Raw genomic sequence first — 23,627 nt, forward strand, 5'->3', positions numbered from 1 at the left:
AATTATAGTACTTATGAACAAGGTGTGTACATTATCAAGGTAATAGGCTTGTACTCAGTATATATATACTTTGAAAAGGAATGTAAATGAATAACTATTCAAAGAAAATAGTAACAAAAATAGTAACATAACAACATAACAATAGTAAAAAGTATTTCTGTCTGTTTGTATATTCAGTAGTCAGTTCTGTTCCAGCACTGAGAGAAATATACAATATCATATTATTACACACTTTCTGACCCAATTATATTTAATTTAGCTATAAGGGCAATTACACATTCAAACACATTAAACAAATGCATGGGAGAGGAATAATAAATATTTCTTGAAAGCAATGCTTTTATTCACTATTTCCTAATATACTGTCATTAAGTTTTTTTGTTTGTCTCCCTGCCGGATCAGATAATTAACATCATTGCACACTCAAATAATGGCTTTACAGCCAAGGCAACAGGCCTTTCAGAACTTGTCATCGCCTGCCACACCTGAAAGGTCAAGCTGCAGGATATGATTGTTAGCATTAGTGACGTCTGAAGCTCTGACAGTACATCTTGAAAAGCTTGTTAACCACACCTTGCTTTATTTGAACGCCCAAAAAAGTATCACAGGGGAATAATAATGAAATTGTATCAATGCAATTAAGTGGCACAATGAGCACCTTTGTGAGTGATTATTAAAATATGATGCTTGGGAGTTCTGCCAGTGAAATGCGGAGGTCGGACACACTTATAATGGAACAGTTTTCTGTCCACACCCTAGTTCATATGTATATTCATAGACATTCCTTACACAAGCTTCCCTTGAGCACTTGTCGCTATTGTCACAAATGTTCTTGTAAAACTTAAAGTAAAAAACACCTAGGAAAAAACGTTCTAAATACTCCCTCATGTTAGATCTACTCATTTCCATCAGCTTTAAAATATAACAATAAAAAATTAAATTTTCAACGTGTCTTTCCTGTACATACAAATAAGCCTCATTGACAGTATGATTAGCAAAGCGTCGTTTCCTATACACTGCTGTACCAAGTGACTGACACACCAAACCAGTGTTCTGCCAAAACATTGGAGCGTTTTCATCTTCTGCAAGTAAAAAACCACAGTGGGTGATTTTGACTTCCCCTTGCGTTGCTGCTGTACCTGGACATGTGACGTGTGCAGCTCCTGTTCGCTCTTTTGCTAATATTTGTACAGTGTGACGATCAAGATGATAATTGGCCTTTTACTTACACGACACAGGATCAAACAGCTGTAAAGCAAAGGTAATTCAATTTAAAGTAATTCTGTTGTGGGATGAGATAAAAAATAATCTTGATGGTCTGTGTATTAATCTGAATTTGGGTTGACATTCTGTATTTGTGTTGGTTGCACCAGAGAAAACAACTGAGCAGGGCAAGTCGCACTGACCTGGGGAAAGTTTGGCCACAGCAACTTACAAAACCTTTTGAGCTTTTCAGTGTTGTGTGTCAACAGCAGAATTTCATTGTTTTAGGGAGGAGAGACGATATTTGGCCATGACACTATGTAAATCAGTGATATTCCAGAAAATAATCTGTGAATCCCCTCAATTTTATGTTGAATCTCACATGTGCCAATATGAGTGAGCTTGTTTGCTTATTACGGAAAATGTCAATAGGGTTTTCCATCGGAGAATATAATAGCTTTTATTTGTTTTTAAATTTGAACCTGCAATCTGCAACATTTCACACCAGAGAAAAACAACATTGTAAGAAACCGTCATGATATCCGCCTCTTTGAAGGCGGGGTGTTGGAGGTATATGCTGTATTAGCCTATGGCCTTGGTGGCTGTGTTATGCAATATGTTAATACGTTTTCAGCCTCTTCCCTTTAAAAACTAGTATTGGAATCCATATTTAGCAATGTAAACTTTATTTAAATTTGCTGTTGTCCCAATTCTTCCTTTTCAAATGCTGAAGAAAACCTCTCTCAGCAGTCACTGTAGTGCAAATAGAAGTATACACCAAGTTTCAGCATAATTCAGTGACCTCTAAAACCTGCAAGTTGCTATTTTAACTCAGAAGGTAGAAGCAAAAGATTAAAACGGTATATAAATTGGCAGATTGGTGCAACTGTTACATAATGAGACCCAAGAAGTAGCCTCCTGCTCTGTTTCACTAAGGAAGAGGTGACAGTTTAGTTTCACCAAAGTGCAGGTGCACTTTTCTATAGCGAGTCCCTGCAGAGGACACAGTTTCTGTTTGAGGCAGCCTTCATGCTTTATGGCTCCAGTCATTCTCCTGTCGCACTGACTGCACTTATCATGATGTTTCAGCTGAACAGTGATGGAGCTGTGGGACATTACGCAGGTGTTCAGGGTCAGTCAGCAGAAAGAAGACGTTGGCTCTTTGCAGTTCGCCTGTCCATGACCAAAGTGGTTTCATACTCAAAGAAACACTTATTTCATGACATGACACAGCAGAAGAAGAAACTGACTGATGTGTGTTTGGTGGATGATTTTGACATATTACCATAAAGGCAAAAGTTTATGAGCAATCAGTGATAATGCCTTTAAAAGACTCAAATATGAAAAAAACTTCACTTCTGCATTTAAAGCCTGTAAAATCTGAGTGTGCCTTAGAGGAGATAAGGATATTCATAAAATCTGCAAAGTCATTCTTTAAAGCCAGCAGATTTCTTGCCACAGACAAATTTCACACAGAATATCATTGCCTCAGAAGTTTCTGAGATTAGCGTAAAAAACTATAAAGGACTTCTTTATCAGTGTAACATCAGCTGCACATAAGACTGAAGTTGTGAGGGACATTTATGTTTCACACAGATACTGATCAGATTAGTCGTTGGACAGCACGTACTCTATATGTACAGTAAATGCTGAAAGATCGTGTCACTTTCAAACTGACACGTCAGGCTAAACTCTGACCCTTTTACTCTACATTCCTCTTCACAAGTGTTCAGTTGCAGAAATACTGAGGAAGCCTCTTGGATGTGAGGTGAAACATCTTTAGTATCTGCAACAAAGTCCAGTTGCCCTTGATTCAGCTCTGACCTGACAGAAATCCACTAAGCCTTAAATCAATGAATCAACCAATTTCATCACTGTGTCTGCATGACTAGTGACATTGACACATGTATCCATTATGGACAATTATATATAATGTACATGATGGACATAAACAATACAACTTTCCCTCTCCATGTCTCATTCAAGTTCCTTTCTCTATTGTCTGTGTGGATTTGTATAACTGTTTGTATATGGTCTTTGTATAAATATTATAGTTAAGAATACAGTGAATAAAATGCTGACATGGGCAGAAAGTTTTTGATGAATAACACAGAACGAAATAAAAAATAATTTTGCATGCGCTGTAATGTTTTGCAGCAGATTATGGGTCACGTTGGTTAGCGCTGGTCAGAGTAAGACATGAAATGTGCATTTTGGTGGTGCAGTGCTGATTCCCATGAGCACTATGGCATTTCCTCAAAGCTTACCTAATACTTCTCACTGTCCCATCCCAGGATGTACTGTGGTCAATGGATTTAACACAAACATGTGTACAGCTGTGTTTAAATTCATGGGCCCACACACTGAAGCTTGGTGGAAACTGAATATAGTTAGTGGATAGATGGATTCTGCCACCTAGTGGTATGATGGGTGGCTCAAATACAAACCTGTATGTCACACAAAAAACAGAACGGCAAAAGATCAAACTTGGGAAAAACAGGATTTATTTAATGTAATTATTACAAATTTATAAAATGCTGTTCTGTAGGAAAAGCATCATGTAAAGGTATTCACACAGTTGGAATCCAATAGAAATACATTCAATTTCATATAAAACTATAATGTATTTTAACTCTCCACTGAGCCTGGTCGGGCTTGTAAAGTATCTTTTTTTCTCCATTTTTTTCCTAGTGCATCTTTTTCGGTTTGAGATAAACCAAGTGTTTAGAAGATCTGGTAAAATATATCAGGTCCAATAGATGAGAGCCTGTAATTAACAATTTAGGGCAAAATAAAGAAAAAGAACAATAATTACAAACTAAAAAGGGAAGAGTGAATAAACCGAGTTGGCCAGGGTGAAGAAGCAGCTGAGGATATAATACAGGGGTATTGTGGGTGCCCTGTGCAATATTGTTGCACATTGTTTGACTTATTCTTCTACCGGTCTCTATGATTCATCCATATGTACGTCTCTGATTACTGTGGGATCTGACGCCACTTCTTAGAAATGGGGATGAATTCCTGAGGTGAAGTGCAGCTATTTTTGAACACTTGATGATCAGTCTTGTCTTCTAACAGCGTGGTTTGAATGCACTCTAATCTCAGAGGCCAGGAATGCAGAGTATGAGGATATTTTTTCCCAGGCACTAGTTTTGCATCAGTCGAACTGTTCCATTAGCAAAGGAAAAAGCCCCCAAAAGATTAAGCATATGACCTGTAAAATGTAGGTATTGGCTATACAAAAGACGTTCTCTAAGCCTTTTGGTAAAAAGGTATTTACATGAGGGAGGAGGTTAGAGTTCAAATTCATGGAGGCAGAAACGTAATGAAAAAGGCAAGATTTATACTATGTGCATAATGTAAAAAGGAGAAATTAAGAAATTACCAAAAAAAACAGAAGTCTCATCTCTGTTAGCGCTGCCAAAATATGGAAGACCTTAATGGTGGCGGCCTCATTCTCTAAAGGCATTACATTGAGTTTGACTTCCATAAATAATGGAAAAGGATGGACCACAGACCAGAGGACAGGGACTCTGTAAACATGGACACATTCGTCTTACGAGACACTGGTGTTTCTCGTGCAGGGTTTTAAAGTGGCATCAGACCCCAGGGTGGGAGCAGAGAGAGGTCTTGGATTCATGTCCATGCAGGGGCCCTGGGGACGCCAGGTTATACTGGTGATGGTATGGACAGGACCAATTGAAAACATGTCAGTTGCTCTTGAGCAGGTCAATGCATCCCTGCAATAGAGTCACATTGTTCTGTGGAGACAAGAGGAAACAAGTTTTTCAAGAAAGCATCCATTTAATGTTGTTGCAGACCCCGGATCAGGGAGCAGATCCAGAAAACCTTTTTCCACTTTCTTTAACATTGTGAGCGTTTTTCACATTTTTAGAATAATTCATGGATCTTGATCAATCCATGACAATCAGGCATATTTAGGGTGCTTATATTTATGAGTGTGTGCAATTTGGTGCATACCCAAATAAAAATCTGGATCTACTGAATTTAAATGTGGCTTCATAGGGGGACTGTTGAACCTCTACTGAGTGACATCTGAGTTACTGTATCTGCTTTTAATCTAGTTTTCTCTCTCTTTAAAAACACTTAAAATACCAACTGTTGGTTGACAACACTTATATGCACACTTGTATCCCTGTTATAATTAGCTTTTTATTATCTTGTGTTTGCATGTGTATACAACATGTAAACCTTAAAGAATCATTATCTGGATTTTGTGAAACTTGAATATGACAGATCGGTTGTTCTGAAAACAAACTGTGATGCTATAGTATGTAAACACCATCACAGGTCTAAAATGCTATGTATACTCACCAATATGTTTACTAGGAACACTTGCTACTTGTAATTATTCAATCAGCCAAACCTAGGCAGCAGTGCTATGCATGAAATCATGCTGATACAGGTCAGGAGCTTCAGTGTTCACAACAAACTGTGATCTCAGCAATTGTTGGTGCCAGACAGGCTGTGGAGTATTTGATGGTATTTAACTGTTGTTTTGCTCAGAATGCTGTTTGAAACAAACAAAAAAAAACATTCAGTAAGCACCAGACTGGTTGGTTACTCAGATAACCAGTCTTAACTGAGGGGAGAAGAAAAGCATTTTAGAATGTATGACATTTAGATGAGAGGACTACAACAGCAGATGATTGTGTCGAGTTCCACTCATGTCAGACAAGAAGTGAAATCTGAGGTGCCAGTGGGCAGAGGCTCACCACGACAGCACAAACAAAGCCTAGTCTGATGAATCTGGATTTCTGCTGAGGCTGTAGATGGTAGGGTCTGAATTTCACATCAAGATCATGAATCCATGGATCCAACCTGCCTTATGCCTACAGGTCAGGCTGCTGGTGGTGTTGTGATGGCATGAGGAATGTTTTTTGGCAAACCTTGGGCTCCCCTAAATACCAATCAATCATTATTTGAAAGCCAGAGCCTCTCTCAGTATTGTTTTTGACTAAGTGCATCCCCTCATGGCCACAGTTTACCATCTTCTAATGGCTACTTCCAGCATGATTCTGCACCATGTCCAAAAGAAAAAGTTGTGTCAGACAAGAACTGAAGACGAATACAGCTAATGTGCTTGGTGAGTGTATGTTCCCATGGGAATGGTATGAAAGTATTCTCATTGGTTCAATACTACCAGAAAATATAACAAAGTAGACAGGGTGTATTATGCTTCTCACCTTGGCATGTTTTATTTCGAGCTCAGCCATCTCTATGAGGTTCTTCCTGAAGGCCACAACACGCCTCCCCTTGAAACCAGTGAGCTCTAGGAGGAAAACATTGAGCAGTTTAAGGGCTAACATAGCGCATTCCATCTTATACACAAGTACAAAAATCTGCCTGAAACTATCAGGATTGACAAACCTTTCTTTCCAGAATTTGAAAGCTTGTCAAATTTCTGCAGGCACTGCTGCTGGTGCTCCTCTGCCTGGGGAATGTCCTTGCTTTTCAGTCGAGCTTTATCTAAAGCCTTGTTAGAGTTCTCGTAGTCAGCTAACGCCCGGGCTCGCCTGTATAAAAGGTCCTAACAGACATGATCCACACAGATGAACATAAGAAATAGACTAATAACATTTTTTAAAGAAATACTTAAAGCGAACCTTCACTTGAAGCACATTCAAAATATCAATAAAAGCAATCAATGGAGCACAGAATCCAATAACTCAATATCTAATTTCATGTTTTCGAAAGACTGATTTTTACAAAAACATGTGTTATTATAATAATAATAATAATAATAATGATCCAGAAATACATGTGCTTCTGTTTTATGTATGAGGGTTTCATATGGCTCCTTAAAATCCCTTTTTCCCAAATTAGAATAGATAATAATTTGGTCCTTGAGCTGAATATAACAAAAGTTTAAATTTCCAATATAACTTAAAATGCCTGGCTTGTTGCTCTATCGAATGCAGATTATTTTCTTCAATCTTTCAACTTTACTTGTGGTAAATAGCAGAGCATTAGTTACTGCATGTTGGCGTTTTGCCTGCTTGTGATGTGCATCATGACCAGACACCATTGTAATCTGTGGACCTTGTATGAAAGCACACGATAAACATGTCCCACCTTCGCAGCCTGAATGTCTCTCATGTAGTATCTTAGCAGTTCAGTCAGTTTCAGCTCCTGGTCAGATGCGACTCTTCCCTCCACTTTCTGCATTCAGAGGCAAAGTCACACAGTGGCAACCACAGTGTACTAATGAATCAAGACAAATGTTTTTTACAAAGTCTCAGTTTTTTTGAGACATGAGGTTCAACTTACTCTGAGTTTCTCAAACAGATCTGACAATTTCTCCAGGTGTCTGACAAAATAAATATAACAGTGAAAACTCTGCAATTACATGTTTGATTAACTTGTCAATACATAAAGCATGAAATTGACATCACAACTCAACATGTTCAAAATGAAATGACACTCACTTCTTATTTGCTGTACTATCATCAGCTGAGAGACTGTTCAGAGTGGCAGAGATGTGAATATAATCATCCGCAATATCTGAAATAACAGAAATGATCTATCAAAACTACAAAAAACAAAATCCCAAATAGAAATAAATTAATTGCAGGACAGGTCCCCCTTCCAGTTAATAATTATCTAATACTTTTGTGTGCACGGGTCATTTTCTCTGCTTTGGCAGTGGAATCTTTGATCTTGCTGTAGTAGTCGAGAAGGAATGTCTTCTCCTGCTCAAAAAAATCATCGACTTCCTGTGTAGGAGACAAACAAACGAAGGTAAGTGGGGAAGTGGTGACAACACTGAATATGTATGGCTGTCGTACAAACACTGTAGGCAGATCATGCAGAAGCCCCACCTTCACTCCTGAGATAAGGACCTCATCAGCTGACTTCACCATGTTTTTAAAGAATCCTCCAAACATTTCCTTGGCATTCTTCCTTCTCACAGTCAGCTAAAATGTCAGAATTAAGAAAGAAGAATTATCAAATCTCTAAGAGGAATATGACTCATTTGTTGTGTAATGGAACTAAGTAAGATCTGAAATAACATTCATGCTTGTACCAATAGTTCATTGTTTTTGTGTCATTATGCATCACAGTGTGATCCACACGTACATGTAGCCAGTGCTCTTTTATCAAACTGCTACCTAAATATATAAAGCTAGTTCTGCAAACAAACGTTAGAGCGACTGACAAAGACTACATAGATCAGCATAACTGCTGATCACAGCAGGATGTAAGCCATGTGTCACAAGTGTCCAGTACACTCTACTTCCTCTCTTTCCAACAGACAATTTGGAAAAGGAAGTCAGCAGTATGAGGAACTCACATCCTGGTCATACTCTAAGAAAATCTGGAAGTTTCTGTCTTTGTTTAAAATGGGGTGAGAGGACAATCGCTGCAGGAAGATTTCGTGCACTTGGACAGTCTTCTTGAACACAGCCAGGTATTCACTGAACAGAAAGAAAAACAAACACCACAGATTACACAAATAAAAGAGCTTTCAAAAGGACATGATGCTGCATAAAGGACACATACAATACAATATATCTATGTTTTGACTGAGAGTCACACTCACGCCTCCAGCTCCTGCTTCATTTTAGCGTACTCTTCTTTGGTCATAGTGGCTTCACCTTCCCCCAGTTTGTGCATCTTCTCTCTTGGGCTCTCAAAGTCAGGCTTTGGGGGCGCTGGAGGAATCTATGACGGATAAAGCAGGATATAATTTACTTTATTTCATTCATTCATGACCGGATAATGTTCTTATTTGTAACATACTCATGAAGTTTGGGGGAAATAGTTTTTCAATAGGATAACTGCTTGATTCTTTTAAGATTTACAAATAACAACAAACCAAAACATATATCTGAACTTATCCTTTTGTCATTTGGTACATAGAGCTCAAAGAGAAATAGTGATATTACATCATCTGTCTATGTTTGCGTGTGTGAATCCTGTGTGCAAGTCGTCCAACTCACTATCAGGCCAGCGTAGTCCTCGGTCTCCACCAGAGTGTCATGTAGCCAGATGAAGTCTTCATGCTGCCTGGGGACAGAGAACTCTGGCTTCTGGAAAGCGCTAAGGGTGGTCTGGGAACAAAGTTACATTAATAGAATATGTTAAAGGAAAACTGTCAACTAATTAGAAAATATTATTACTGAATATGCTTAAGATTAGGAGTAAGGTTTTTGTTCGTGTACAAACTATTTTCTACCTTTGTATGGACAGTAAACTTGACTTTGTCCCGTTCACAGAGTGCGTCAGGAATGTCAATGAGGAGAGAAGCATCGTGGTTCAGATCCACAGAAACAGAGCGCATCTAAGGAGAGAGAACACTTCAGGGTTATCCCAAAAATTTAGCTGACCGATCCTATGTGTGAGGACAAAAATATATTTTTGTATTTTTAATGCTATTTAATTGTAATTATGGGTCAACGGTATCAGCTAAATCTTAGCCAATGAGGCAACAATGCAAATCCTCAGTGACTGGAGTCTTCCAAAGCTTGACAATATGCAAACAGTTCAGAGGAATGTGCTAATAACATCTACAACATCCTAAATCCAGTCCAATTCCCATCATGACTGGCTGAAACTTCACGATGACGTCAAACTGGGGTTGGAATTTAGAGAATCCATAAGGAAACAATCTCTCAATCTGTGCAGCTCAGAGTCAATCCAAAGAGTTCCTCTGTATAACCAAACATGCAAAGAAACTACAGCAATGCAAATCATCCAGGGGTGTAGAGCTGTGAGTGGCTCGGTGGTGCTGGACAGTGAAGGCAGTAAAGTTTGTGATCCAACAGTAAACACAGAATCCAGTCCTTTTGGTTTCAGAGTCAGCTCCACGCCCTTGTTGATCTGTTATACTACGAGATAGAGAACAAACGGACTTGTCTATTTACTGTCGTGCTGGTTAGAGAACAAATCATACACCCAGCTGCCTGTGTAAAGAGCACACCCGTCGGAAAGAAGGTCTCAGAGACAGAAGCAGCTGCATTAAAAGTAGGTCAGAGTAAAGATATCGTAGTGTATTCTGACACTTGTCAGAATGCTAGTCATTTTAGCTCAGTGGACTGAGTTATTGCGGGCCAGTGTGCTGCACAGTTAATGGAGTAAAGACGTAGCTATGAGCAATTAGCGTAAACTGGGCTAGTTTTACCAAGTTGACCAAGTTAGTTAACATGAACGAACGACAGTTTTCTCAGTCTACATGCAAACTGACTTTACTCGTGAAGGTTTAACAGACTTCCCGAAAGCTTTACCCATGACACGATAGCTAGCTTTAGCCGCAGGCTAGCGTTATGTGGGCAGGAAAAGTTAGCGGCAATAACTTGCCACAAAGCAAGTTTCAAACTCCCGGGGCTGAGTTTTAATGGGGCTCACGTGCCAGGAGCCCTTCGCCTCACCTTTTCCTTGCTGTTTTCGTCTAAAGAGGATGTCATGGTGGGACTGAAATTGACGGAATGGCAAGAACAGGCCAACCACCCGAATAACAAAACTAGAAGCAGGAAGCCCTCCCTCCGCTCACTGACGAGCTGTCAAACCGTTTTCTGCGCCCACTTCCTGGTGATGAGCGATAAACCCCGCCTTACACTGAATTTGATTGGACGGTGTCAAATACACGGAAGGTACGATTGGTGTTTAACCCAATCAGACATTTTGCATTTGTGCACGAGTTTTTATCGCATTTGGTTTATAACCATAAACATTAATGTAAACTGTTGTTTGTCATTAATGGAAACATGGAGTGGAACAAAAAGTAAGCGAAACTCTAGTACCGCTACGGAGCAGATGGCTACACGGATGGATTTCGATGATGCACCGCGTATTGTGGGTAACGTAGTTTTGCGCCTTATGGGTAACGTAGTTTTTTATTGTTACAAAGGCCTCAATGAAAATATAATCAGAACTTCAATTCCCATAGGCGGAAGTTTGTGCAACTGAAAAGACGCGTCGTGTGGAAACAGTTGTGTTTGTGTGGAGCGGTAACTTTGGAACATGTTGGGGCAAGTACGTGACCGTAAAATAGACCGTAAAGCCTCGAAAACCCCGTGGTTTTGTGTAGTTGGATGCCTCTAAGTAGACAATAAGTCATTGTTCTCAGGTTGTTTGTGTGGAAGTTGCCAGAATGTTCATTGTTAAACGTGTGGTGTGTGTTGGAGGCATCATGCTCATCCAGTGCACCTCCCGCCCTGTGAGGAACTTCTCCGCTTGTAGCTGCCTGAACTCCCCTAAAAGACGCAGCTCCTACAGTTTAGCGGTCAGTGAGCGCTACTCCTCTTTGGTGAAGTCCGTCATGTCCTCCAGGGTCAGTTCCCAAACCCCAGACACCCTCCAGGCGGAAGACGAGCACATCTATGGACCTGTTGTCAAAGCTCAAACGCCCTCATCTAAACCAGAGAGGAGGGAGCCTAAGACCCTTCATCCCTTCTTACTATCTGAGAAGACTCTAGAGACAGAGGAGACAGAGTCAGGACTTCCAGTTCGGATTCTGTTGAAAAGGGGCCAAGGAGGGTCCTCGGCACCGAGTGTGACCCGCATCCTTCAGCAGACCCTCTCCCCAGATCAGAGATTCTACCTGGAGAGGTGGAAGAGGAGGATGATCGAAGAGCTTGGAGAAGATGGCTTCAAAGAATACTCTCAGAGTAAGTACGTTTAACAGTGTGTGTCTGTGTTCAATTCAGATTGTTATTTGTGACATCTGTGCTCAGAGATTCTCGTGTGATCCGAAATTTGTTTTCAATCAGATTTATTCAGGCAAGGCAAGCTTTTCCATTCCACTTTGGATGACATCATGGCGTCGGGAGCAACACAGGAGAACAAGCCTCCTGCGGAGACACCAGAGTATCCGGCTGAGGTTCAGGGATACATGGAGAGCGTCTCTCACATACTGGAAGACGTCAGTGCAGTGAGAGCGATTGAAAGCACTGTACATCACGACACCCTGGACTATCTGGGAATTGTGGATTGCGTCGCTCGCTACAGGTACATACGGTCAATTTGCGGACACAAGTACGGTGTACTCTTCCCAAAGCAAAGTGGACATTTCACACCCAGCCTTCTTTATTTGCAGAGGTGTTCTATGTCTTATTGACTGGAAGACTTCAGAGAAGCCCAAGCCATTCCTGAGCAACACATACGACAACCCTATTCAAGTGGCAGCCTATGCTGGGGCTTTGAACAATGACGGGAACTACAAATACCAGGTGTTTTATAGACATAGATGCTGTTTCTCTGATTATAGTTCAGATTATTTATGATTTCTTACTACCACAGTGTTACACACCTTCAAAACTTCATACACCACTGATCTCTTCTCACTGCAGGTTGATCATGGCCTCATTGTAGTGGCTTACAAGGACGGCTCGCCTGCCCACGCTCACCAGCTCAGCTCGGAGCTGATGCTACAGTACTGGAGGACCTGGTTGCTGCGACTTGAAAAGTTCACAGAACAGAGGTGAAGCAGTCAGATTCATTCCATTCAAAAATAATTTCAGTTTTTAATGCAGAAATAAATGTTACATAAAAATGTAAATGTAATTAAACAGGTATATACAGATATTATTGACATTACGATTTCTTCTTTTCATTCCAGATCCGGTCATACGTCAACAGCTTTTTCAGAAAAGAAATGAGGTGTTTGAAGAGAGATATGCGAGTGGATTTCCATGAAGCAGGTTATTTCAGTTTAAGGTAACTAAACCTCTTACAATGCTGTAGGAGGACAAAACCGTCAGCTTTTAATCGACTTGTTTACCTGCCTTTTCTGTGCTAAATATGCAAATTAATTAGCTGAACTTAATTTGTTTCTCTAAAGACCTCATCAGTTATTTAGAATATATTTTATTTATTTGTTACCATACACTGATCTGTTCATTAAATGCCACCCAGGCCTGCCTGTATGTGGGATCTTCAGTAAAGCCCATGTTTTTAAAAAGCCTGTAGGAGACCAGGTTCTCCTCCTCTATGAAGCAGTAGACTGGATAATCCTGAGTGTGGAGCCTCTTTGCCATGGTGCTGATGAGGACTTTGGCGTAGCCTTTGCCTCTGTGCTCTGGCAGGGTGTACAGCATTCCCATGGCACACGACGCATAGGTCAGGATCCAGGACACTGGCCTTCGTTGTGCATCCAGCACGCAGCAGGAGGGGAAGTTTGCGATCATGTTGCGGATCATCCCCACAGCCTCGTCATCATTTGCGAACTTCCATGTCTGACTCACCCAGCCAACGTGGGATTCATCCAGAGAGCCGAGGGAGATTCCTGAGCTGAACACAACAGAAAGCAGAATTATGAACAACCTGTAAGACCTGTGATGATGATGACCTGTCTCCAGAAATAAGATGTAATTGCTTGGATAGGCCCTACCTGGCTACAGAGGGAAGCTTGGATACATCCTCTAATATCATCATGTGACACACTGCCAGTTTCTTGCTGGACACACGTTTTTCTGATGCCACTGCATTGAATATCTCCATGTGCCGAAGACTGATTGCTTGGACAGAAGAAAATACGTTTATTTTTTTGTATTATTAAAACAAGATTAAGGATTCCAGTGTCAGAAATTATTTCCACCTTGATTTGAAACTAATTATGCAAATGTTGGTATATTTAGAAGACAGAAAGATCAAAGCATTGATGTGATGTTCATTTCTCTTTTGAGCGTTGCTTTTAACTAAGCTACTGATCTTTGACCTCATAACCTTTTGAGGTGTCGGAATATGCCAGAAAGGATATATCTTTCTCAGATCATTAAATGACAGTGGGAGGGCTTTGACAGTAAGGAAGGAGAAGCAACGTTCAAAACACAGCTAAACCTTAATGGCAGCAATGTAACAGAAATCAGATGTCTGGGTTTTGGAACTTATTTCTTATTGATCTGTCTTCATATGTCATTTAATGGAAAATGCTTTCATTAAAAATGCAAAGATCAGTGCATTATAATGTCATGATAGTATTTCAGTCACTACGTAGGGCTGTTCAATGTGCTAAAAAATTAAGGAATAAATTAGAAAAAAAAAGCTTATTTCTTTTACCAAGACAAAGAAACCTGGTCCAATCAAGAATAGAGGACTTTCGTATGGTTTCCTCCATAAGAGCTTCATCCGTCGCAAAAAACAGTATATCTTTGAAGAGATCACCTTCCTGGAAGAAAAATCTAATGTGAAGATATTGTGCGCAGAAATACACAGAAACTGTCATAGGCTACCGTTTGGTGACAAATTTAAAACAGACTAATTAATTTAAATAGCTTTCTCTGTTTTTAAGCAATGTAAAGTGTCTTTCATTATCATTATTGTTACTATTATAGATTGCTTTTTTGGGGTTAATTGTTAAGGTAAGTTAAAGTTTAGGGTGAGACAGGAAGTTAATGTAAGTCTATATCATGTCCCCAAAGCAATCAGTGACGTCATTATAATTGTCATCTGTGTGTGTGTGTGTGTGTTACCTGCACATGCAGTGGTCTGCAGACAATCACAGTGAAGTGTGGCCATGTGTCCACCAACACCTGGACAGGGTCTGAGCTGACTCTGTTTAACAGGACCAAATTACCGTACACCTTGAAAACAACGCAAACAGCTCAATCATAATCCAGCTAATTAAATACATTCACTTATTGTTACTGAGACGGTGACAAGATAACACTATAAGTGACCGACACGAATCAATGCGTTCCGATCTGACTTTACAAACCAGTAGTGATCGTGGTAGATGTCTTCTCAGCTGGGTCTCTGCGTCTTTCAGCTGCTCTCCGGTCAGTTCCATGGTAAATGTTGGTGATATTCTCTGAACTGTACAAACATGTAACCTGCAGTAAACGAGTTTATGTTTATGGTTCTGTGAGATCAGCTGTGCTGGAGACACAGGCTGACGTAGTGATTCGCACTTTCGACACGAAGATCGAGAGCGAGTTGGAAGGGGGGCGGGGGGGAATCCCTAAAATCTGGTTTATTGTAGTTTACCACGTATCGAACAAGTCTTAATATTTTAAACCCTTCTACAGATTTCTGGAAGCCATTTTCCTCATTGTCACTATGCTCAGTTTAGACAGGGTGATTTGTGGTCCAATTGTTTCTTATCCATTGGCTATTTTGCTTTCTATAGACATTCCACACAAATACTGATGATCACGTTATCTGCTAATAGGATTCATTTATCTTCCACTCCCCTGCACATGGTGCGACCACATGATTCATGTTTACCAAGAAATCACGTGTTATGGTCATTATACTATTACTTCTGCATTGCTCTGCACACACCAACTATAGTTAGTATGCTGGGAGTTCAAAAAAAATTGTAATAGAGTAATGAGTAATACAAGACTTCTAGACTGATGCACCAACTTTTTCATGAAATATCTAATAAGATGAGATGAGATTGAATGGATGGATAGATCACTTTTATTTGAATAATCTGCTATAAAAATGAAATAGTATTATTTGCAGTATGTCCCTCATTATTATTATTATTAAAATCCACATCTGGATGCATAGCTTTGGAGAAACAGTAAAAGTTTACATAAATTTGAAGCTCAAGAAGATAATTATTTCAAAAATCTTTAAAAAGCACAATATGCAACAGCATTGACAGAAAGTGTTTTTAAACAACTTCCATTTTTTACCATTCCATTCCATTCCTGTTTTATTCATACAGATACAAGTTCCTGTGACAGTGTATCAGCTACACATTCAAAACTTTTGAAATCAAACGTTGACGTCAAACCACTGCGCCCTGTATGAAGGATCTTCAGTAAAGCCCAGGTTTTTAAAAAGCCTGTAGGAGACCACGCTCTCCTCCTCTATGAAGCAGTAGACTGGGTGGCCTTCATCATGGAGTCTCTTGGCCATGGTGCTGACCAGGATTTTCGCATATCCTTTCCCCCTGTGCTCTGGAAGAGTGTACAACATGCCCATGGCACAGTAATCATACACCAGGATCCAGGACACCGGCTGACCCTGTCTGTCGGTGATGCAGCATGTCGGAAAGTTGCCAATGTAGTATTTAATCATGTTGTAACCTTGCTCGTTTCCTCCAAACTTCCAGGTTTTATTCACCAAGTCAACGTGGGAAAGGTTAAGAGATGAGATCCTTGATTCAAGCTCACTGCATGAAAAAAATATTATGATAACCTCAGATCTGAGAGGAGAGAAACATAAGATAAAGTGCTTTTAATGATCTGAGCGTATATACCTGCCGACTGTTGGTGTGAGAAGATGGCTGCTGTCTGCCAAATACAGAAGATGCACCAATACAAAGGGTCTGATGGAAACTTGTCTGATAGAAGACACTTCTTTGAGAGTGGGCTCATTGGATTTGTCGAGTCCTTAAGGGAAAAAAAAAATTATGTTTTTACAATTGAGCTATTTGTCTTTACAAGTGGTGGAGTAAGTATTTACATCCCTAACTCAGGAAAAATAAGAAAACCGTGCACGAATAATCAATTACTATAGTAAATGATCTGCGTTGAAATATTATATTAGCAAAGTGTCTTGACAGTCAAAACAATGGTCAACACGGGAGATCCCAGCTGTGAATTCACAGATGAAAATTAGAATGGACTTCTACAAAAGAGAGAATAAAATAGCAAATGTAGATTGTGACAAATGCTTCAGGCCTGATTTTATCTTTTCATGTTAATAAATATGTTGTGTGGAGAAGACGTCTCCTTTAACTTCTTCTATGTCTGGATATCTCTGATAAGCATTACTTGGAGATCTATTTATGAATAGTGTACATTTAGCTATATGTTATGTTATATAGATTATTATTACTGATGCATTAATGTATAATTATCCATTTTCAGTGATAATAATGGATCGTATTTCATAAAGTACATGTTTAATGTATCAAATTGTTGAGTCCAAACTACAATAACTAGCGATGTAAAAAGGTACAACATTTACCTTGGAACTGTGTGGGAATATAAAGTGGCATGAAACAGAAATCACCAGGCTACAATAACGTGGAACTATGAACCTGGGTTGTCTTGAAGCACTTTCATGACTGAACAAGAAAGCACTTGCTCTCTGCAGTGCTCTGACCTCACCTCCAACCATGAAATCGGTACTCCAGTCAAGTACATTCTCCTCTGTAAACAATTTCTTTAAAACCTGTGCATCCATGCTGTAGTATGACACCTTTTTCCTGAGCTGCAGTGCAAGCTTGACCTGGAAAATAAACACAAAATCAAACAACCATGTGGCAGCATACCCAACAGATACCCTAGTAGATGAACTCACCTTGGGATCAGGTCTGCAAATGATGACCTTAAAATCAGGCCACGAATCAACAACCACCTCCAGTGTACTTGGTTTGTTCCTGTTAATACCATAGAGGAAGCCATAGACCTTAAAATGGGGGAGGGAAACAAATCGCCTCAGTTGTTTACAGGTGCACTGCGATTAAAAGGTGACATGTTGAGGATTAAATACCTTAGAACTTTTTGGTAGGTGTTTGAACAGAACTCCTTCAGCAACCTTTAGTTCATCTTTGTTCAGGACTTTCATGTTTGCCTGGTGGAGCCTCACTGATACAGTTCGATCTGCCTGCCAGTTTGAACTCCTCTGTTCCAGTAAAAACTGTTTCAGAGTCCAGTACCTGTTAAATCATTTACAGTGTCATCAGGTTCACACACTTTATATCTGGTGTTTATATCTATTTGGAGTGACATTTACTCAGCAGAAGCTAGGTAACAATTCTCACTCAGAAATTCTTTGTAATTTTTACTGGGGAAATCCTCAAGTAAAGTTTACTTACTATTAAGACTTGGTAGATAAACAATACTTAAGTAGATTTTACTGGCAATTTTAACCCTTAGGTTTACATTTTGCTAGTAAATTGTACTTAAACTAAGTTTGTATCTAATTTTGAAAATATTTAAATTAACTAGCTTTTATTTACTTTATATCCAGAAGTATCCAGAAGTAATATTTACATATTGTTTGATATACTTTACAGCGCTATTATACTATGGATTTGTTGCATTTTTAACATGAGCTACTTTTGCCAATACGATTGTTTTAACGTAAGACTTCTATAAAACATGAAATAACAGATGTTTTTACAGAAACAGCACCTTCAACACTGATGTAAGAGGTTGCTTTTTACACATACAATCTGGTGGGCATTAAAACATATCTAAATCAATGCTAGCAGCAGTACTGCAGACTTTCATTTGAAACACTTAGTCAGACTAAAACATTTTCAAATAGGACATGTGACCTTTCTGATGCATTTTACCTCTTAAACAGTTAGATAGGATTATTAAATGTGTGGTTGTATGTGGTATTTTTGTGTAGTCAGTGTATTAGCTACAGTATATGGCGGTCGGCACATCGCCAGTTAGAAGAAGCAGAGACGGGCACCAGCACAGAAGCTAAGTAATGAACTGCTCTGGGTGGGGTCAGCAACAAACGCATTTTAGACATTTAAAAAAAGTGCCAGCCTAGATCCTCAGTTTGTTTGTGTTATTGTGTGACTACAGTGTTTTAGGGACGGTTCAGATTCCCAAAGTCACACAATAACACAAAGATTACATTTTCAATGAAGTATCACTGTAAAGTGCAATAGCTTTGTAAGAAATACAGAACAGAAATGCAGTAAGTTAATTCCCAACAAATTCTGTTCTTTTAGGCCTTTGTGCAAAAGGTAGACATTTGCAACAGTCATGAAGAACCTCTTTTCCCTTGTGATGGTCAGGGGTTGTGGCCTTTCTGTGCTGCATTTCCTTCAGATCTTAAAGTCATGATGAGAGAAGTCCTCTTTGGCTTCCTTGCTGAAATGATGTCAAAAACATTTGAAATCAGAACTTAGAAGACTAAGGACTATTGACTATACCAATCAAAAAGTTGGCTGAACAACTTTTTGATTGGTACTGTATCTTAAATGTCAATTGTAGTAAATATCTTATTGAAGAATGCAAATTAATAAAAAGAAAATGTTTAAACCACACAAAAGGGATATGAGTGGTTTGCCTATAAAGTATTTGTACGGAGATATGAGTAAGTCTTAGGTTTTTATTATGGTCAGAATAATCATCACAAATTTACCTGGTAGTCCTTGATGAGTTCCTCTCCAGACTCTCCAAGTTATTGATGTGATCCTTCTTAACTCCTCTTTGTTCTAAAACAAAAGGTTAACACACACAACATAGTTAACCACCATGCTAAAACAATACAACACTTCTCTCAGTTTGAAATATTGAGCAGCAACATTAACTGCTGCTTTCATAATTACCATACAGTTTAACCAATACCTATTTCAAACAATTTTAATGAAAGATACAATATGTTCCAACTTACTAAGATAAATGTAATGTAACGTAATGTAATGAAACACAACACAATACATTCTGACCAACAGAAGATACATAGCTTACACCATTGGGACCCCTTCTTCAGCAACTGAAAACATGTCCACAAAAATGAGCTGGTGTGTGCCAGAATGATAATAGCTAGCAAGCTAAGCTAATGCTAGCAAAGTAGTCTGTGGCCTAATCACACACTGACTTTAGCAGATGAGCTAACATGAATGTACAAAGTAAATTAAGCATAAAACCTACCCCAGTGGCTTCACATCCATGAACTGTCTCGTCTGTCCTCCTGGGTCAGTGCTGTCTGTCCTCCTGGGTCAGTGCTGCTGCTCTGGTCAGTGTCTACCCTATTGTCTGAAAGGAGCGCTAACTGTCCTCGGACGTCACTGGCTGAGCAGGAAGAGGTTTTCGAATTTCACTCCAGTTACCCCAGTAAACTTTACTTCATTGTGTCTGGTCGTGCAGTCAATACAGAAGGGTAGTAAATATTACTTGGCGTGAATGATAAAATTTACTTATCCATATGATGATTTATAATTACTAACAAACTTCAAGTAGCAGATTAAATAACACACAGCATTTTGAAGTAAAAGCACTTAAATAATATTTTATTGTAGAACTTAAGGGTTAGGGTTAGGGGGCTCTCAATGTATGGCCCGAAACCCGAGTCAGTAAGCGGTCTCCTGACTGAATTCAAAGGGAAAACTTTCAGAGGAGTACATGCTCTTCTTTACACTTTCAAAGTAGCTTCTGTATTCAGCAGAAAATGTCCTCGAGGGAAGGAAACGAAATAGTTTTCCTCTGTAGCTGCTCCTTTACTCTTACCCAATACATGTTATATTGTTACAGACGTCAGAATGGAAAGAACAGAAAGATGGCAAATGTATGAAATAGGAAGATTTTTTTCTACAAAAAGCTGTGGTAATTATTATTTTGATCAATTCCTGCCTGTATTGAAACCTTCAAACAGCCAACATTAACTTTGTGTGGTATGCCAGATAACAAATAGAAAAGTAAAAGTGACATTTGAACAACAAATGATGCTGTAATACCTGATTGGATTTACCAGTGGTAAATCTGCAAAAACAAACTCAAATAGGGACACAATCATTTGAGTTCAGGTGCAGCTTTAATCATCATTTCTTTATTAGGTTTTTATGAAACAACAAAACAGTTCAACACACAATTATTTGTAGTTTGCTTGATTTAATGATTATACAGAACTACCTGCACTATAATACTGCATAGGTTGTTCTGTAATTTGATGCAATACGACTCTCAGGGGTCAATCAATCTAACATAGAGTGAATAAGCAAAGGAGCAAGTGGAAATGTTAATACATTTGTGGGTTGTCTAGTACAAAGTATTGCTTTTGCATCAAGGTTATTTTTGCAAACGTTGCCAACGCTGAATGTTTCCCTCGCAGTTCTCCGTCTAGCATGTCTCACCCACCAACTGGGTGTCATTAAGCCATGGGCGGCTCCACACCTTGAATGTGCAAATGTAAGGCTGCAGGGAAACAGGTCAGAACACACACCAGAAGTCACATTTAAATATTGAATCAAAATATGTACTGTACAAAGCACTTCAATTACTAACAGAAGAACTAATGTTCAATTGATGAAAAACATGATCTATTGTTGAAGTGTTAAAGGTTTGAAGTTTATTGATTAACATCCAACCCATGTGTCTAAAACCTCTCCGTTTAAAGAATGAATGAAAGCTGCAGTTAATAGGTCTTTACCCGAGCAGAGGCTTGGTCTTGGTAGATGGCGCACACTTCATCCGCACTGCCCTTTCTGCAGGGGGTCTTGCCCATTTGCACAGTGATGATGTATAAGGACCCAGAGACCACCTGGAGGAAGACGTGGGTGAGAAAAACAGGAATTTTTCATTAATAACAAAGCACTGAAGCATTAACACAGAGCACATTTCAGGACTTAAATGAACACAAAACACTTATTATCAGCTGGTGTCAGTCGAACACCAGGGAATGAGCTGATGCAGCTCCACGCAGTTGCCTCGACACGTTATAACTTAAGATAAGATACAATAAGAGAAGATGTGATACAATACGATAAAATATGGTAGAATATGATATAAGGTAGGGCACCATAACATACGATAATATTTGATCTTACGATACAATACAATGAGAAAAAATAAGAAAAAAAACAAGATATGATGAGAAATCATACAATAAGACATGGTAATGTCCGATACAATAAAATAATATTTATTTGTCCCGCTAAGGGGAAATTTGCAGAGTTACAGCGGCAAGAGGTTAAGTGAAAAAACACACTCAGTAAAAGTAATAAAGAAGTACAAATAAAAGATATAAGCTAAGGGATATATATAAACAGTGTATGCTGTGTGACAGAAATGTATGAAATGTATGATAAACAAGAAAAGGCGTATTGGACTGAGGAATGAGTTGGGAAAGAGAGGACGGGGTGTGACAGGATCATGGTGTCTACATCCAGGCCTATGTGATTATCTTCAGGAATCCATGTGAATACACGAATAGAGGAACACACGAACACTCAGTGTGGACTCGTCTGTTCCAGTAAAGGCCTACTGGCACTGAGGCCTAAACACACACTGGATTACCGTCGTTTCCCCGGGCAGACATCCAGGGAGACATTAAGCAGCCACTGACCTGTCTCTGGACCTTGATCACTTTAGCCACCTGGCTCAGGAACATGTCGTTGGATCCTCTGTTGTGTTGGACGACGGCGAAGTCGAGGAAGTCCTGCGCATCGCTGATGTCGACGTCTGCGGGCGCCCCCACCATCCCGCCCAAACCGGCCAAGCCCACGGCGAACAGAGCCGCGAGCACGGGAAAGACGAGCTGGTTCATGGCGTTTCTGTCGATGAAAACACGGAGCCTAGCAGAAGAGGAACAACACAACAACACAGGTTTGTAACCACCCTTTTATCTAAACAGCGACGTCACGGCGGAGGGAGGGACGTATCTCCACAGCCAATCAAAAAGCTCTGCAGCGCAAACATGCGCTGATATTTTCCACGGCTGCACCCCGCGGGAGGGCGGAGTTAGACCATCCAGTGCCGCCCGTCAGGTCCAGTCTCATGAAGGGTGACGAATGAACTTGTCAAAATGGCATTGAGTCATAAGTGTTAAACTACAATAACCTGAAAGACTCACTCACCTCTCATGAGAAACCTAATAAGTTTGATTCTATATGGTCTGTGATTGTATTGCTTGTTTTCCTTGTAATATTTGCACTACCACTAACAGTATTACTTACTGTACATTCTATTTTATATTTATCTACATAGTTATTTATCTTATTATAATTTATATTTCAATTTATTATTTTAGTTTTATTCCATATGTTTAGTTTTGGTTTTGATATTCTATTCTTTTTTTGCTTGTGTGGTTTATTTTCTAAATATTTTTGAGCACGGTTAGACGATATGTTTTACAATGCATGTAATCTAGTGTTGATATAGATTAACTCATGAAGCCAACATCTAGAAATATCCTCATGTGCTCTTATAAATAATTGGAGTGGCACTTACCTCTCTAGCTTCTTTTAAATATCATCTCAAAACCTCTCTCTTTCTAAAAGCTTTGGGGAATGTTACATTTGCATATATTTACACAGTTTTGTTTTTGTTTTAGTTATATTTACAGCGTCATCTCTTATGTGGGAAACATCCTAATGGTAAAGTAGCTCGTCTGGTTTAAAAAATTTTGGTGAGGTGACCGGGGTTAGGGTTTGCAGAGGACAAAGTGCACCGATGACCAAAAACCATTGACACAGCAAATTCCTGGAGACCAGAGCAAATACAAAAGAAAAAAAAAAGAAAAACATGAACATGATTTTTATACAGACTAAAGGATTTAAATTATGACCTATACTCTACAAAAACTGACGTGTTTCCCAGCCTATCTTTCTAGGTGCAGAATGAAGGGGCCCTCATGATTGGTCCTAATCTACTCTCTTGTTTGGCTTAACGGCGGGAAGATGTCTACCCGTTATTCAATTTCTTTGAGAAGAATGTCTGGGACGTCCTGAGGGAATAAGGCCACCTTCACACCCAGGCCACTAAACCAGACACTGCAGGTGGGGACATCAACCAAGAGATAATCTCACCGATTTT

The 23,627-nt window shown here is 39.4% G+C and overlaps 5 protein-coding genes across 6 annotated transcripts; 1 reads left to right on the plus strand and 4 right to left on the minus strand.

The window, feature by feature from the left end:
* Positions 1-3,696: 3,696 nt before the first annotated feature.
* snx5 (sorting nexin 5) lies at positions 3,697-10,738 on the minus strand. The gene is made up of 13 exons (XM_034608084.1): positions 10,596-10,738; positions 9,404-9,508; positions 9,168-9,278; positions 8,768-8,889; positions 8,519-8,642; positions 8,046-8,141; positions 7,835-7,940; positions 7,653-7,728; positions 7,495-7,534; positions 7,300-7,386; positions 6,595-6,754; positions 6,411-6,496; positions 3,697-4,964 (listed from the first exon to the last, which is right to left on the minus strand). The coding sequence occupies exons 1-13, from the start codon at positions 10,629-10,631 to the stop codon at positions 4,914-4,916; spliced, it is 1,200 nt and encodes a 399-aa protein (XP_034463975.1). The 5' UTR covers positions 10,632-10,738; the 3' UTR covers positions 3,697-4,913.
* A 135-nt stretch (positions 10,739-10,873) lies between these two features.
* Positions 10,874-13,738, plus strand: mgme1 (mitochondrial genome maintenance exonuclease 1). Of its 2 annotated transcripts, XM_034608085.1 has the most exons (6): positions 10,874-11,834; positions 11,937-12,174; positions 12,263-12,395; positions 12,516-12,646; positions 12,785-12,843; positions 13,081-13,738. In XM_034608085.1, exons 1-5 carry the CDS (start codon positions 11,318-11,320, stop codon positions 12,822-12,824), a joined length of 1,059 nt encoding a protein of 352 aa, XP_034463976.1. In that variant the 5' UTR covers positions 10,874-11,317; the 3' UTR covers positions 12,825-12,843; positions 13,081-13,738. The 2 variants fall into 2 exon arrangements, with proteins under 2 accessions (XP_034463976.1, XP_034463977.1); XM_034608086.1 differs by having other exon boundaries at positions 12,785-13,738.
* On the minus strand, positions 13,017-15,062 carry si:dkey-76k16.6 (uncharacterized protein LOC566817 homolog). Its single transcript, XM_034608088.1, has 5 exons — positions 14,882-15,062; positions 14,637-14,747; positions 14,224-14,332; positions 13,556-13,682; positions 13,017-13,455 (listed from the first exon to the last, which is right to left on the minus strand). Exons 1-5 carry the CDS (start codon positions 14,951-14,953, stop codon positions 13,044-13,046), a joined length of 831 nt encoding a protein of 276 aa, XP_034463979.1. The 5' UTR covers positions 14,954-15,062; the 3' UTR covers positions 13,017-13,043.
* Positions 15,063-15,573: 511 nt separating this feature from the next.
* On the minus strand, positions 15,574-18,958 carry si:dkey-76k16.5 (uncharacterized protein LOC566887 homolog). The gene is made up of 6 exons (XM_034608087.1): positions 18,915-18,958; positions 17,620-17,785; positions 17,428-17,535; positions 17,235-17,355; positions 16,379-16,511; positions 15,574-16,291 (listed from the first exon to the last, which is right to left on the minus strand). Exons 2-6 carry the CDS (start codon positions 17,692-17,694, stop codon positions 15,892-15,894), a joined length of 837 nt encoding a protein of 278 aa, XP_034463978.1. The 5' UTR covers positions 17,695-17,785; positions 18,915-18,958; the 3' UTR covers positions 15,574-15,891.
* Positions 18,959-20,614: 1,656 nt separating this feature from the next.
* Positions 20,615-22,476, minus strand: LOC117775179 (cystatin-C-like). Its single transcript, XM_034608089.1, has 3 exons — positions 22,159-22,476; positions 21,244-21,354; positions 20,615-21,008 (listed from the first exon to the last, which is right to left on the minus strand). Exons 1-3 carry the CDS (start codon positions 22,357-22,359, stop codon positions 20,934-20,936), a joined length of 387 nt encoding a protein of 128 aa, XP_034463980.1. The 5' UTR covers positions 22,360-22,476; the 3' UTR covers positions 20,615-20,933.
* Positions 22,477-23,627: the final 1,151 nt, after the last annotated feature.

This window comes from Hippoglossus hippoglossus, chromosome 15 (genome assembly GCF_009819705.1).
Source record: "Hippoglossus hippoglossus isolate fHipHip1 chromosome 15, fHipHip1.pri, whole genome shotgun sequence".
NCBI lineage: Eukaryota > Metazoa > Chordata > Actinopteri > Pleuronectiformes > Pleuronectidae > Hippoglossus > Hippoglossus hippoglossus.

What these genes read in the sequence shown, in the direction of transcription:
- snx5 (XM_034608084.1), bottom strand. Translation starts at nt 10,631, where the DNA reads ATGACATCCTCTTTAGACGAAAACAGCAAGGAAAAG. An exon ending in TCCTTATCTCAGGAGTGAAG is followed by an intron (nt 7,941 to 8,045) that starts GTGGGGCTTCTG and finishes TCTCCTACACAG; the next exon opens with GAAGTCGATGATTTTTTTGA. An exon ending in GATAGTACAGCAAATAAGAA is followed by an intron (nt 7,535 to 7,652) that starts GTGAGTGTCATT and finishes TTATTTTGTCAG; the next exon opens with ACACCTGGAGAAATTGTCAG.
- mgme1 (XM_034608086.1), top strand. Translation starts at nt 11,318, where the DNA reads ATGTTCATTGTTAAACGTGTGGTGTGTGTTGGAGGCATCATGCTCATC. An exon ending in GATTGCGTCGCTCGCTACAG is followed by an intron (nt 12,175 to 12,262) that starts GTACATACGGTC and finishes CTTTATTTGCAG; the next exon opens with AGGTGTTCTATGTCTTATTG. An exon ending in ACGGGAACTACAAATACCAG is followed by an intron (nt 12,396 to 12,515) that starts GTGTTTTATAGA and finishes TTCTCACTGCAG; the next exon opens with GTTGATCATGGCCTCATTGT.
- si:dkey-76k16.6 (XM_034608088.1), bottom strand. Translation starts at nt 14,953, where the DNA reads ATGGAACTGACCGGAGAGCAGCTGAAAGACGCAGAGACCCAGCTGAGA. An exon ending in ATCTACCACGATCACTACTG is followed by an intron (nt 14,748 to 14,881) that starts GTTTGTAAAGTC and finishes GTTGTTTTCAAG; the next exon opens with GTGTACGGTAATTTGGTCCT. An exon ending in GCAGACCACTGCATGTGCAG is followed by an intron (nt 14,333 to 14,636) that starts GTAACACACACA and finishes TTTTTCTTCCAG; the next exon opens with GAAGGTGATCTCTTCAAAGA.
- si:dkey-76k16.5 (XM_034608087.1), bottom strand. Translation starts at nt 17,694, where the DNA reads ATGAAAGTCCTGAACAAAGATGAACTAAAGGTTGCTGAAGGAGTTCTG. An exon ending in ACCTACCAAAAAGTTCTAAG is followed by an intron (nt 17,536 to 17,619) that starts GTATTTAATCCT and finishes CCCCATTTTAAG; the next exon opens with GTCTATGGCTTCCTCTATGG. An exon ending in CTCACACCAACAGTCGGCAG is followed by an intron (nt 16,292 to 16,378) that starts GTATATACGCTC and finishes TTTTTCATGCAG; the next exon opens with TGAGCTTGAATCAAGGATCT.
- LOC117775179 (XM_034608089.1), bottom strand. Translation starts at nt 22,359, where the DNA reads ATGAACCAGCTCGTCTTTCCCGTGCTCGCGGCTCTGTTCGCCGTGGGC. An exon ending in TGATCAAGGTCCAGAGACAG is followed by an intron (nt 21,355 to 22,158) that starts GTCAGTGGCTGC and finishes GTCTTCCTCCAG; the next exon opens with GTGGTCTCTGGGTCCTTATA. An exon ending in AAGACCAAGCCTCTGCTCGG is followed by an intron (nt 21,009 to 21,243) that starts GTAAAGACCTAT and finishes GTTTCCCTGCAG; the next exon opens with CCTTACATTTGCACATTCAA.